Source organism: Malaya genurostris, chromosome 2, assembly GCF_030247185.1.
Source record: "Malaya genurostris strain Urasoe2022 chromosome 2, Malgen_1.1, whole genome shotgun sequence".
NCBI lineage: Eukaryota > Metazoa > Arthropoda > Insecta > Diptera > Culicidae > Malaya > Malaya genurostris.
The window spans coordinates 33,319,687-33,333,872 of NC_080571.1; the positions used below are offsets into that span (position 1 = coordinate 33,319,687).

Sequence of the window (14,186 nt, forward strand, 5' to 3'; positions counted from 1 at the left end):
GTTAAAAGAGTAAGTTCCACTCTAATAATTTTTTAGAAGTTGGGAATTAAAAACATAATAAGAGCTAACATTGTTTAATACATCCAGCATCTCCACCGAATGAATGAGAATGACTGAAACATTCTTACTGATCCAATCAGTAGCTTGATTCAATTCTAAATTATGTCTCATCCATCCATTTCATACCTGATAGACTGAAATCAAGTAAACAATATACTCATATCCCGCCGCCGTTGGTTTGCCGGCACAAAACTCTAAACCCTGAGCTATGCGGTGGTGTTAGTGAGAAAACGCGCTCGTATAGACGGAACCGTAAAAACTGACGTTCACAATGCGATGTTGGAGGTTTTCCTCTTCCAAACCATTCTCCGTTGTGGGAAAAGCGTGAGTAGAATCGAGCGCCCTTTATTGATTTTTTCGTCGATACGGGGTTAAAATGGTATTCACGGGACCGACTAGTTAGAGCCAGCCTACCGACGGTCCGAAGAAGCCATCATCTGCAAACTGCGTATTTCCCTATGGTTGAGTTCTAAATTTAGCCCACTTGAGATTGTCGAAACAGAGAGGAGTGCTAAGGTAAATATCCCTCTCCAACACGTCGAAACGATCTTTTTTTTTCATCATACGCTATAAATGTCGAGGAAAGAGAAACGAAATGGAAAAAAAATCAAGACTGAAAAATGCACACGAACTCATAAACCTCGTCATCGGACGTTTACTCGGATCATAGGACGTACCTTTTTCTAGGTCCTTCTACAGCTGCGTTGGTTCTTTCTGCTTCCCAAATATACTTTTGCGCTGTTTCCCTTGCTACATTTTGCTTACAAAAATCCAAAATCCACCATTTTCTGTAGATTTCCAGGAATTAAATTCCGTATATCTGACTTCAAGCCCGGGATACTATTTAACCCGGGGTGACACTCCGCTTCCGATCTTTAACCTTACTCTCGGTTTCACACGGAATACTAAATAGATGCCATTCCTCGGCACGGCCAATGCACATGGAACTTTTGTGATAAGAGTGAGCAGATCCACACCAGAATTCACTATAGAATCACCAAACACAGACACTAGCACTTCACAACCTAAAGGGAAAATTGATTTTTCAGAGAAATCCTGCATCGTCGAAGTTCAAATTTATACTGTTCGCCATTCCACAACTGCAAGTTAATTTCTTTCATTTTGTGTCTCTGTAGTAGTTACCAATAAAGGTGGTATGTGTGAACTGTCAAGTGGGCGGCTGACAACTTAGCGGCTATCTGGTGATTTGTTTACAAAACTTTGAATCAATTTTTTTGTTGAAATAGAACAATCAAAGGAACTGAATTCGATTTTACCAACTTTTACAGACACTTTTTCACTTGTTTGTACTAACTTTTGTTCAATATAACTTTTTATTTCATACGAAATCTAGTAAATTCAGTTCGGAAAATATCAGCTGATCATAATTTGTTACACGTTCAACTTGACATCTAAATGCCGAAACGTCTGACAGTGTATGACAATTCGTGGTAACGTCTTGGTCCAAAAACCGTCGAGGGGTGTTTTGTTTGTCAGACACGGATAAAAAAATGTACTTCGTTTGAAGAATTATGTCGCTGAAACTGAATTCAACTGGAGATACTGATACAATCTCAGACACACAAGGAGAAAATCCGTCAAACTGGAGACCTGGCCACTGCACTGCATCATGTTACTCGCTTTGAAAACTTGGCTAATTTGATTAACTTCAACTGACATCGATTTCGAATTTAAGAATTTGAATTCGTGCCTAAATTCGGTTTGATTTCCTAGTAGATTTTAAAATAAAGACATTGCTGAAACATTTTCCAAACATCCGTTTTTATACAACGTTTACCGCTGTTCGTACTATTTATGATTCCTATAAAATACAAACAAGGAATAAATGGGTGAAATTTTGTAGATTTCATTCCGGCGAATTAACAGAAAATATTAGGTTGTGTAGCGCAAAGAAATAAAACTTATTATTTACTTAATTTTTAAGCCTCAAAATTAGAATACGTATTTTATGTGCACTTTAATTATGAATGTGATTTATATATTGCGTCCGAGGAAGGAAAAGTAAGGTTCGTTTCAGGAACTGTTCCAGTTCATGAGTCTGTATCGATGTATTTATGTTTGTGTTTATAAGATGTAGTTTAAAATTCATTAGGGTGAAGATTACATTTTGTTCGCTTGTAATGCACTGGCAATTGACCTTTATTAAATATAATCATTTCTTTAACATTTCAATAATTGAATTCCTTGGTTAATTTTTTAGCTTTGATAGCGGTACTTCATTTTTTTCTATTATTTGCTGTGTCACTAACGTGTCAGGCTTAGGCCAGTGATGGCCCATCTTACCCGTGTATTGTTAGATTATAATTTTAATTTGTATTTAATTATCGATTGTGTTCTTTGCACATGCAGCAAACGAAATTGAAATCTTACTTAAAGAACAAATGCATCTAGACGCTAATAATACAACTGAGATTCAATTCAACAAGGCGTCTAACTGTGTGTACATTATGTTTATACGTAAAAGAGATGCAATTGCATTCGCTTCAGTTAACAACGAGATGCACAGCGTTGAGAGTGACAACATTAAATACAAAATCCCTGTGCACATGGTGGACAAAGCCATAGAAGTACGCGTGCATGACCTTCCACCGCAGGCCAACGATAAGTTCGTTCGGGAAAATATGTCGCAGTACGGTGAAAACCTTTCCATCAAAAAGGAAGTATGGTGGAATTTTTCCCCGGTATCCGGAATGGCGTGCGAGTGCTACGTATGCAACTACGTAAGCAATTCTATCTTACATTATTTTTGGTCAAGGTGGGACACATCCGTGTAAAACGCTGATTACCTATGAAAATCAGCTGGTTACATGTCAGTTTTGTGAACAACCTGCACACTACGACGATAAACCTTGCACTGGAACAGCGAAAATGACATCTTCAATCAAAGACAAGGACAACTGTTTAGCAACGGGCAGAACCCAGTACTTCTGCTTCAAAAACGCTTCCAGCATCAAACCAGCAATCAATGTACAAGGCGCATTTACAGCAACTAGCAACGAGCATAAGACTACGAACAACAGCGAGATAAAAAAAACGGGAACTTTAACGAAACTTTCCTAAACATTCTACATCAATTATGTATAAAATTATGTATTATGACCCTAGAGAAAATTACAGATTCTCTTTGTTAATTACGTCTTCCGAATATTAAGGTACTTTTAGCAATTCTTCTCACGAGCTAATTGCAGATAATAATAGCTAAAACTATCATCTTTTCATCTGCACAGAAGAAATTATCGTAAAATACAGGAATACTCCGTAATAAATTAAAGAGAAGGTAAACAAAGAAATTCAGCCATTTGAACTTAGGTTCTATACAGAATCAATAAAATAAATAGAATTAGCATATGAAACTGTCCATCTACAAACTTCCGACCACTGAACAAAATTCACTTTACCACTGCAGCAGCAGTCTTAGGTCTCACTATGTGTTATCGCTGCAGTAGGGACCAGTTTGGGAATCTCTGAACTAGATCCAGTCAACTTAGAGAATGTTTATACACTTTAAACCGATTGTGACATTTTTTTCATACAATAATACAGAAAAATCCATTCTACATTCGATTACTGATGACTCGGTCATTCATCGCTTTGGCCGAACTATCAGCAAAATTTCTTCTGACAAAAACGGCTATAATTGACAGTTAATAAATTTAGAATTACCGACATTCTCAGAAATTCTACATTTCGCCGAGACGAATACCGAGCCCTCGACTGTGCAATTCTCGACATTTTTTGCCGAGATTCGACTATAAAATTTACGTTTAATTTAATATTAAAATTTAATTTGAGAGCAATTTCTTTAACCCGAACCCGATCCGTACCCGATCAAAAATAAGAAACATACCCGTACCCGACCTGAACCCGAGAATAATTTTTCTTCCAACCCTATCCCGATCCGTACCTGAGAAAAAATAAACGAACGCGAAAAAATTGGGGTAACCGAGTTCGAATACCCGAAACCTGATCAAATTTTTTAAACCCGAACCGTACCCAATAAAATGGAAACTCGACAGATTTGACAGCAAATGACATCTTCGATTGGTAGCAGAATAATCACAAATAAAAGGTAAATTATGGTGTCAAGGAAGCGGGAAGAAATTTTAACGAATGAAAGTTCAAATACACCATGGTAGCAAATTGAAATTCAAATGAACCATGGTTTTTTATTAAACCGAAGCAAATTGATCGACAAACTTTACAGGATTATGAAAGCTTAGGTTATGATAAACGGAGAATCAAATTTTACCAACTCATAAATATAGTTCATACAGGTCAACGTACGTTTTAATTCTAATTCAAATATTTTTTTTCAATTTTAGTTTGAAGGTACAATGTTTTCAGACAATGCTGTAGAAAGTAACACATGTTCAAAATAGTCAAAAACTGTTCAAAATCACCAATTTTAGCTCGATCTTTATCTACCATCGTTTTCATCGCCATCTAACTCGTAGGCTTGCTGCAATGAACTGATTGGATACAAATTACTCTGATCCTCGTGATAGGGAGGTGGTGGAGCTGTCGGAGGACCTCTATCCAATCCAGCAGTAAGTTTGTCAATACCAGTAGACCTAACAAACGATATCGCTTCTTCTGTTTTCATGCCTGCAGATCCTATGACAATCGGAATAACCATCTCCATTTTCTGTGTCGAGAGTTTTGGTTTCACTAAAATATTAAGTTCGTAACCAATTTTGATAATTTTACAAATTCGATCTTCTGTTGGCGTAACTGGTCCCACTAGGAATTTCTGCTCGAAAGTGTCATTGGACAGTTTAGCAACTGGTCTAGGCGTCTTTTGTATCTCCAACATTTCATATTTCACTAACTGATTTTCAGCGATAACTTGGGTTTGTTCTATAAGCTGAACCTGACTTATAAATTTCACGACTTTTTGAAACTTTATAACAATTTCAGAAACCTCCTCTTTACTAAGGTTATTTACTTCAATAACCAACGGAATAGTGTCTCCCGGGATGAAACCGGTTCTAGCTACTGTCGCTGTTACCATCAACGGATTCGAACGGCAAATCCAACAGTAGAACCGTAGTTGATCTTGAGCTTTGAAAGGATTCTTTAATGCCAAATTAGTGTTGTCCAGCTCAGCCTTGGCCAGAACAGTGAATGGCAACTGGAAATTATGATCGTACTTCCACGGGCGTTCCAAGGAAACTTTGACAGAATATCTCACATGACCGTGCTTTCCTTCCATTGAAGTTGGTGCCGTAGCTGGTATGTCGAACTGGAAATAGTGATACTGTGCTCCAGTCGGTAAATCTATCGAATTTCCCGTATCCGATCCCACGAAGTAAGATTTCTGTAGTATAAAATCTTCATGTCCTTTGAAGTGAGCTTTCGTCTTTTTATTCTTTGGGCCATGCGGTACTTTATCTATCCAAAACGTATCAGCAAAGCCGGTGACCAGAAAGCGTACGCCTACGAAAGAGCGTTTACGATTTGATTACAATGTTTATAAAAGACCAAATGTATAGCTATTTTTAACTATAAACACAGAGAACAGACAACCAAGTAGAGTTTTCAATGTGAGTAAGGAATTTAATGGTTGTTTGGCAAAGTGATCACCAAGTAGCAATTCGCCTATAGAGGCGCTTCGAACAGCCCAGCAATCGCTTACGAACTCTTGCGTTTGCAGTTTCATACAATGGTAATTCATGCGTGCAAAGTCGTATGCAACGGTGATTTTGTCAGATTTTCCTTGTATGCTTTACACAGCACACAGTAAATAAAAAATTACTAGTAGTATTATAATTGCAATGCAGAAAAAATAAGCAAAGCTTCAATAAAATCAAACTTCGAGTGATGTTATATGCTCACTTTTTGTTGAAGTATTCTCTCTGATGGCAGAGTATAAAAACAAATTACACAGTATTGAATTTATATAAAGTTCTGAAACTTGCTCTAATTGCAGTTTTTCTGCATCTAATAATATTTACCCAATTGTCAAAAACAATCATGTGCCCGAACAGGGTTTTTTCGACAATAGAGAAAATAACTACTGAATTACCAGGTCTTAACAAATGGTTGAAATAATTCAAAGTAATGAACAAAACAAAATTGAACATAACACGAGCATCGGCATATGAATTGTGCTATTATTAACTACGTACCTCTAACTTTTTTCAGCTGAGTTAATGTTAGTGTCACTGATCCAGATACTCGGTCTCCAGCTTTAAAGATTCCATTTGGATTGTTGTCGAAACGTATATCGCAATGGACATTCTTGGAAGTCTTCTCTTTCGGCATGGCTGATCTCAAACCATGTTGAATGAATCAATTTCGCAAAAATACTATTTTCTTGAAAGACATTGTTTTCATCGATGCATGATGTAGCAATCCTTATCGCCATAATGGCTGTCGGATTAGATAAAATATTTTTTATCTTCGATCGGGGATTTTGAAGGAAAAAGTACATATGGATATCGTTTGTACTAATTACTACAAATGTAGCATTTTTGGGAATTTCAGTATCAGCATAGAGTAACGTTGTGATCAATCATAAAATTTATAATTTCTATGATCTAAGCCTAAATAGTTTCTGTTTTATGCAAACGCTGTGAAGATTGCATTAATTCTAAAACATTCATGAATTATTGATTATTTTTAATCGAAATAAAAAACGAGTATCTTGCCAAAAATGCAATGGCAACTGATAGCGTTCTGTTATCACTAGATAAGCTCAACAAATCGTCCTCATGCGGCAAACACTCATCTGCTTAGTATCGTTTAGAAGCTTGAGTTGTAACATTCAACTAGTGGGCTCGTCGAAGCCAAACGACGTCGCGATGACTAAAAAGGATAAAACCAAATCGTCCAGGCATATCAATTGTGAGATTCGGTACGAAAACAATCCTCTGGCAGTATATCGACCTGGAGATACAGTCAACGGGATTGTTGAACTTACACTTGGAAAAATCAAAAAGTTTAGAGGTTTGTGTCTGAACGTCATCGATTTATTTTCTTTGATGTATTTTTTGTGGATGTTAAACATGTCTTCAATGCATGTTTCAGCTATAACTATTATCTAATCCATTTTTGCCTACTTGTGTGTTGTGATACGTTAGTGTGGTGTTACGAAACGTGATGGAAAAGAACAAAAATCTGATAAAAACCTAATGATGAAAATCGTCGTGTAGGAATGTATAAAACCGAAACTTTGAGGTATTTATTTTCAAGCCACTCGAAGAGACCAATGGCATCAAAATGACTTATAACCAACAATCTTCAAATTTATGCAACTAATGACTTTCGAGCATCTTAAAAAATGAATAGATTTTAACGCTTTTTTTGTGGTTTTGTTCCAGGTCTCATTCCAAAAGATAAATTCCAATAACTATTTTTTTTTTTTGGTTTGACAGAACACCAAGCAATGTAATCTGTGTACTATACAATTATGTTATTTGTAATGCTAATTTAGAATGAATCATTCTCAAATTATTCAATCATTCTTGTGTCACAGATAAAATCATGAGAAGCTTGAACTCAATCACAAAAAGCAAAAAGATTGACAAACTCTGGGACAAAGTAATTGACAGCCGTGCTTAACAATCTAGTTTACCTGGCTTACCAAACTCGAGAACAAAAGTAATTGTGCTCAGTCGGTGTTGAATAGACGTTCGTGCTATACTAACAGTATTTACAAAGATTTTCGCTGAAATGTTTAATTTGAATGTAATTATATCTGCCCTACCTAGCGATGATACAGTTGAAAAAAGCCAAATATTAGTTATTTGCCAACATTTGATATGAAAATTTGATTACAAATTTATACTATTAATTGATTTTCAACCGTTATTTTTATATTTAACATGCTGGAAGCTTAACAATGACATACACACCAATTTCGGTGACGAAGCGCTAGGTACTACCAAACACAAATAATACTACCCTTAAGCCGTTTTCAAACGGATCACTATTTTTTCATTCACAAAATTCACTAGTTGGCCTAGCCCAAATATATTATATATCAATAATGATTACTACAGGGAATCAAAAACAAATCGAAGGGTTTTTTCTATATCGATTTTTCTGATTAAATAAAATATCAACTATAAACAATACGACAATTTAAATAAAAAACCGTTCAAAGTTCTATGCAGGGTTAGAATTAAACCTTTCGTCTTCACATTCAAAAGTGATGAAGTGGTGTTAAACTTTTCTGAAAATAAAACGACCTGATATTATGTATTTACACTACGCAAGGTACAAAATCATTCTTTATCACGATAATGCAAACTCTCACACATCGGCTCAAACAACCGAATATTTTAGCACCCAAAACGTCGAATTGATGGGCCACCCGCCATATAGTCCTGACTTGGCACATAACGACTTCTATTTAATCCCATCCGTGAAGAATGCACGAGATCTTTTCTACACGGTTTCTTTATGCGATATTTTGCGCGGATTTTTTTTATGCGGATTTTCGAAGTTGCAAAGTCGATTTTTTTTTGGAAAATCTTTTTTTTTGAGATTATAACAGATCTGGACGTTCCATGCATTTCTAAGACATTTGGCATATTTTTTTTCAATTTTGCGATTTTTTTCTACGCGGATATCCGAAGTTACGCGACCCCAAGGCGGTTTTTTCAAAAACAATTTTTTTTCGGTTTACTCCAAGTCTAGACGTTTCATGCATTTCTAATTTACTTGGCATCAAAAAAAAATCTTTAGTTTTGCTGTTTTTTAAAAGCAGCTTTCCGAAATTACACGGTTTTTTACGCGAATTTCCGAAATAACGCGGTTTTTCATGCGGATTTCCGAAGCTATGCGTTTTTTTGTGCAGTTGTATTGATCATCTAGAGGAAAATCTAAAAAAAAAACAATAAAACCATTCCCGATCAAATATCAAAAAGTTTTCATTTTTAGGCTAAATACATAAGCAACAACTCTCGTACAAAGTAAACACTTACAAGACTTCGCAGAATTCGGTAATTTTTTACCGAATTTTCAATAGCTGAACGTTCGGTAATCAGTTTGGCAATTGAATTAATTACCAGATGTTCGGTTATTGCTGACAACTACCGTAAACTGTAAACCAAATGAATCTAACGAATGGTTCGGTAAATTTTTTGTGTCTATTTACTTTTGGTTCTGAACTTGAATGGATTTTCGGATATCATAGAACAACACACATTTCAAACATACGATTAGGTGTTTCAGACTTAGATATTTTTCTTAGAAATGAGTGAAGAAAATTCGAACCAGTCGTGATTACGAAAAAATATAAAAAATGTCTAGAAAAAATGAAACTTCATTTCCCGGTTGACCGGAATTATGAGCGCATTTCGGAGCATTGCACGATCCGTCAAGTCCACCAGAAATTACTCTCGAACGAAATGTATTGGCAGCAGGTGGACAGGGTGATGTGAAATTATATTTTGCCTTTAAGTGAATAAAAAACTTTAGGTAGTTCTCATATTTTGAAAACTTGTGCACTTGTACCTCATTCTATTCGGCGAACCCTTCAAGTTTTTTTTTTGTTTGTTCAATATAAAGACACTTACTGAAAATTTGAATAACTGTTCGACAGTTAGTTTTCATGACAATCAGCATTTGCAGAAGTTCGGTTATTGGGAGAGAATTTCATCATACGGATGGTATCAGGCCCGTACCCAGGATTTCGTTTCGGGAGGGGCCCAAAGATAAAAAATAATGTTACTGAAGATTGCTTATGTACCTAAATCTCGGTGTGCTTTTACGGGTTCTTTTAACAGACACTTTAAACTTTTCCACTGGAACTGTTATTGTATTACATTTCTTTACGTTTACTGTCTTGTTATTTCTGCAACACATGTCTTAGACCTTCTAAATAATTATATATCTGTTTTTGATTTCGGGAGGGGCCCGGGCCCCTCGGGCCCCCCCTCTGGGTACGTGACTGGATGGTATGATTTTTACCGTACTCGGCGAATATTCAGATTTACCGATTGAATTGTATATCTATTTACAGAATTCTTTAATGAAAACTTGCGTAAATCTGATCGTCTGGCAAAAATTTGCATAATTGTTGCAAAATGAAATTCATGTACCGAAAAATCGGCAATTTCTATTCATTACCGAAAGTTTTCGTCAAAAAAATTACCGAACAACGGAATCAAATCTTAGTGTGTAAATACACACTAAATTATTATTGCCGTGTTTCAGCGATATTTTTCTAAAGTTAGCCGAGCTGAAACTTTGGCAAATACAGTCTGCGAAAACTACTAGCCGACGTTACAGCAATTCACAACCATCAAAACTTTACTGAAATATCAGTAAAGAATTACTTTCTTTTCTGTGCATTTCATTGAACCAATGCAGCATTTTACTAAAAATGTCAGTAAGGACGATGTAATTAATGAACGCTTTGGTGTGTAGTTTTTCACAAGGATAAATTTTTTAATATTACCATTTAATTTTGTTATAAGTATATCACGTCACTATACAAATTCACTATGTATCTCACAACACTATAAATCATGTATAATGAATGTCAAATCACATATACGTATTCCGAAAACAATTTATATTCTTCTTCAGTGTGTTAGGTTTTAATAATTAAAAAAAAACTAACACACTGAAGAAGAATATAAATTGTATTCGAAATACGTATATGTGATGTGACGTTCATTATACATGATTTATAGTGTTGTGAGATACATAGTGAATTTGTATAGTGACGTGATATACTTATAACAGAATTAAATGGTAATATTAAAAAAATTATCCTTGTAAAATCATTCTGTTCAAACACTCAAACAAAAAGTTAATGAGTGTAGTTTTTGATTTCTCTGATCTTTCCACAAAATATCGAAATCGTTTACCTTAACTCAATTTGCATATTTTCCAGCACCATGAGAAATGACGACGTGGTGCAATGCAAAATCGACAGTTAACACAACAGACACTCATAGTAACAGACTGGCGAATACTTTTTAGGGATCAGAGTAGTCAGGTAAAAAATTCCATTATCTTTAGACAGGGTTGCAAACGTCAATAGATTCGAGAAAATGTCTGCAATCTTCAATTTCTTCAAAAAGTATGATACGCTAAACAGACTTGGTAAGCAAAAAAAAACGTAATGGCAGTTTCAAAAGTCTGTGGAAAACTCGATTTTTAAAAGACTGCAACAAACAATGTCTGCAACACTATATAGGAATTCTGTAGATTTGCAGACAAATCTGCGGACCTGGCATCTCTGTTAGGGAGCCGAAGGAACCAGCCGTCTGACATCGGTATGTGAGCACCAGCCATTTGAAAGTATACCGATTACGTTGAGCCCCTCGCGTTTCGAGCCCCAAACACTGCAATGTTTTGATACTCATCGCGACTCTCAAATTGTAGAAATTATCTGTTTATTTGTTTACGTTGCAATCACCTGATTTTGAAGTTCCGATTTTGATCTCATCAAGATGGCGTCGTGACAGGAGGCCGGAAGGAACCGTCAAATTCCCATGCCCTAACATAGGAATTTGACGGTTCACTTGGCTCCCTAAGGAAGTATTTGCCGGTCTGTTACTATGAGAGTCTATAGTGGACACTAGATGACAAGTGCCTCGCCGACAGAGATGCCATTTATACAAGTTTATCTGTATTATACAGATTTTTACATACGCATACAGAATACAGATTCGATACAGATTTCTTAAATTTAATACGAATCCCCCAAGAAGCAAATAAAAACTTTTTCGTATGAGCAATGTATTAGTATTTGATTGCAGTGACGAGAAGCAGTGTCTTGGTATCATTGAATCTACCATTCTACAGCAATAATGTGTTGAAATAACATCTTTTAACATCATTTTATTGTTGAAATTTAATTTTGTTAGTGAATACAGATAAATACAGATTTTTATATAGAGAGTAATACAGAGTTCTGGTCAAAGAAAAGAAAAGAACTTTCGTTTGAGACTATTTTCATCAGAATCGACCTCTTTGTTCTGTACATACATACAGGCGCACGTGTACACAGGCATTTTTTCAATTCGTTGAACTGAATCGGTTGGCATTCGAAGCTTGACTTTCCGAGCATTGGAAAATTAGAAGGAATTCTATTCTTCAACAAGAATAGAATGTGCAAGAACTTATTGTGAAGATTTCAAAAATTCGCTTCGAATCTCTATTCTATATAAACCACTCAACGAATTCTAATTCTTACAGGTGTCTGCCTCCGGATCAATGGATTTGCGTACACACATTGGAATGCCAAAGTGAAAAATGGCTCGACGAACAACAAAAAACGTAATACCAGTTTCAATGGACGCGAAGATTACTTCAACACCATCAATTACCTGGTCGGTTCGGACGTTGGAAACCCATTGGAAGTTGCTGAAGGTTCTTACAGCTATCCGTTTTCGTGTGTGATTCCGCCCAACGCGCCTGCATCCATGGAGGGTAAATGTGGCCACATTCGGTATCTGGTTAAGCTAACTCTTGAACGACCCTGGAAGCATGACATCGTTTATCAAGCACCATTCACGGTAAGAGGAGAATCTGATTTGAACTTATTGTCAGGAACGCTTTCGCTTCCTACCAAAGCGGAAACAGTAACCTCATTCTACTTCGGCCTAACCGAACCGTTGATAGTAACGGCCATGACTCCACGATCAGGCTACGCATCGGGAGAAGTTATAGAACTTGTTATACACGTCAACAATCAAAGTAGTGTCGATGTTAAAACCATTATGATTAAACTACAGCGAGTTGACACCTATGTTAGTCAGGTTCCGTGGACCGAACATTTCATCGAAAACACAATTCTGGAAGAACGAAACACCGGAAAAATTGGGCGGAGACGCGATGCCCGTTTCGAAGAAAACATTATAATTGGAGGAGGTGTCCCCACCAATGACAGTTTGTGCCGAATAATTTACACGAAATATGAAATCGAAATCGTAGTCCATCCCATTCGGTCACGAAAACGGCCAACACTGCGATTACCGATAGTTCTCGGATCGGTTGGACTGGAAAGCAGTAACGTCTATCCAGAATTGGTCATTGAAAAACAGCGAGAGGCTCTAGCAGAATACGTTCCATCAGCTACTCCGGAGCTAGCATCCGATCAAGGGACCAATTCTCCTCCTGCATACATCGAGATTACGCGAAATACGCCCGGTACATCACGGGCCTACTCAGTGACGTCTAATCTGACACTGGACGAGCCGACAGAACACGAAAGTGAGAAGGGGTCGGCACCATACACGCCAAGGGATTATTGATATTATGGTAGAAAGTAAAATGTATTTTTAGAATATAATAAATATAAATATTCAATATGTTTACGAGAAAAAGTAAATCAAAAGTTCATTAAAATATTATAATTTAGAGCAACGGTTATTATATATGTGTACGAACAACTCCTTACCTTTGAGTGTCATATTTCGAATCCGAATCAGAACTAATTGGCTTAAGTGGCACGTTTGATCCAAGAAGTAGCATTAGTAGTCCAACATAATCTGCTAATTCACTGATGAGTCTAAAGGTCTGTTCAAACCTTTCCAGTCCGGTTCAGTGCCGGCACAGTTACTTACACGGATACCAATATTCTTCCACACGTTTCAATGCTTGTATTTACACTTGTCCGGCACCGTTTCGTGACGGGACTAAGCCGAATATACGCAGATAATAAATGAAGAAATAATCAGATTTGTGGTTCACACAACGATTTATTCTATTGGAATAGTGACAAAAGAAAATCTAGTTCGATATTGAAAATGCAATAAATAACAAAACAAGATAAGTGATTTTTCTCAGTGCAGTAGACATTGACATTGTTCTTCTGCGTACGTTTTTGTCTGTTAAAACAGTTATTTTAGCAGATGAGATTTCGCTTATAAAACGTGTACAAACTATTCTGTTTATTCGCGGATGAAAAAAATGCTCTGCTTTAAAAGAAGTGTGTATCATTACACAAATAAGATCATAGAAAAAATTAATCAAATATTTCCTTGATATAAAGGCAAAGACATCATATTATCGAGATATTCAGCTCTCACATACCAAGAACAAATCGCAAACGACATACTTTTTTGCGAGTATGGCGCCCTCAGACGAGTCCGCATCGATATTTCGAATATACAAGTACACGCAGAGAAATTGAGCTTGTT

General features: G+C 36.3%; 3 protein-coding genes across 3 annotated transcripts in view; 1 reads left to right on the plus strand and 2 right to left on the minus strand.

Annotated features, from left to right (window-relative positions):
- Positions 1–1,342, minus strand: part of LOC131426883 (TATA-binding protein-associated factor 172) — a 30,771-nt gene extending 29,429 nt beyond the window's left edge. Inside the window, exon 1 of the mRNA XM_058589634.1 lies at positions 738–1,342. The gene's annotated coding sequence lies outside the window, so the exon portion shown is untranslated. The remainder of the gene's footprint in view (positions 1–737) is intronic.
- A 2,959-nt stretch (positions 1,343–4,301) lies between these two features.
- Positions 4,302–6,371, minus strand: LOC131431612 (arrestin domain-containing protein 3-like). Its single transcript, XM_058597430.1, has 2 exons — positions 6,210–6,371; positions 4,302–5,517 (listed from the first exon to the last, which is right to left on the minus strand). The coding sequence occupies exons 1-2, from the start codon at positions 6,343–6,345 to the stop codon at positions 4,499–4,501; spliced, it is 1,155 nt and encodes a 384-aa protein (XP_058453413.1). The 5' UTR covers positions 6,346–6,371; the 3' UTR covers positions 4,302–4,498.
- A 466-nt stretch (positions 6,372–6,837) lies between these two features.
- On the plus strand, positions 6,838–13,385 carry LOC131431103 (arrestin domain-containing protein 17-like). The gene is made up of 2 exons (XM_058596602.1): positions 6,838–7,029; positions 12,241–13,385. The coding sequence occupies exons 1-2, from the start codon at positions 6,885–6,887 to the stop codon at positions 13,296–13,298; spliced, it is 1,203 nt and encodes a 400-aa protein (XP_058452585.1). The 5' UTR covers positions 6,838–6,884; the 3' UTR covers positions 13,299–13,385.
- Positions 13,386–14,186: the final 801 nt, after the last annotated feature.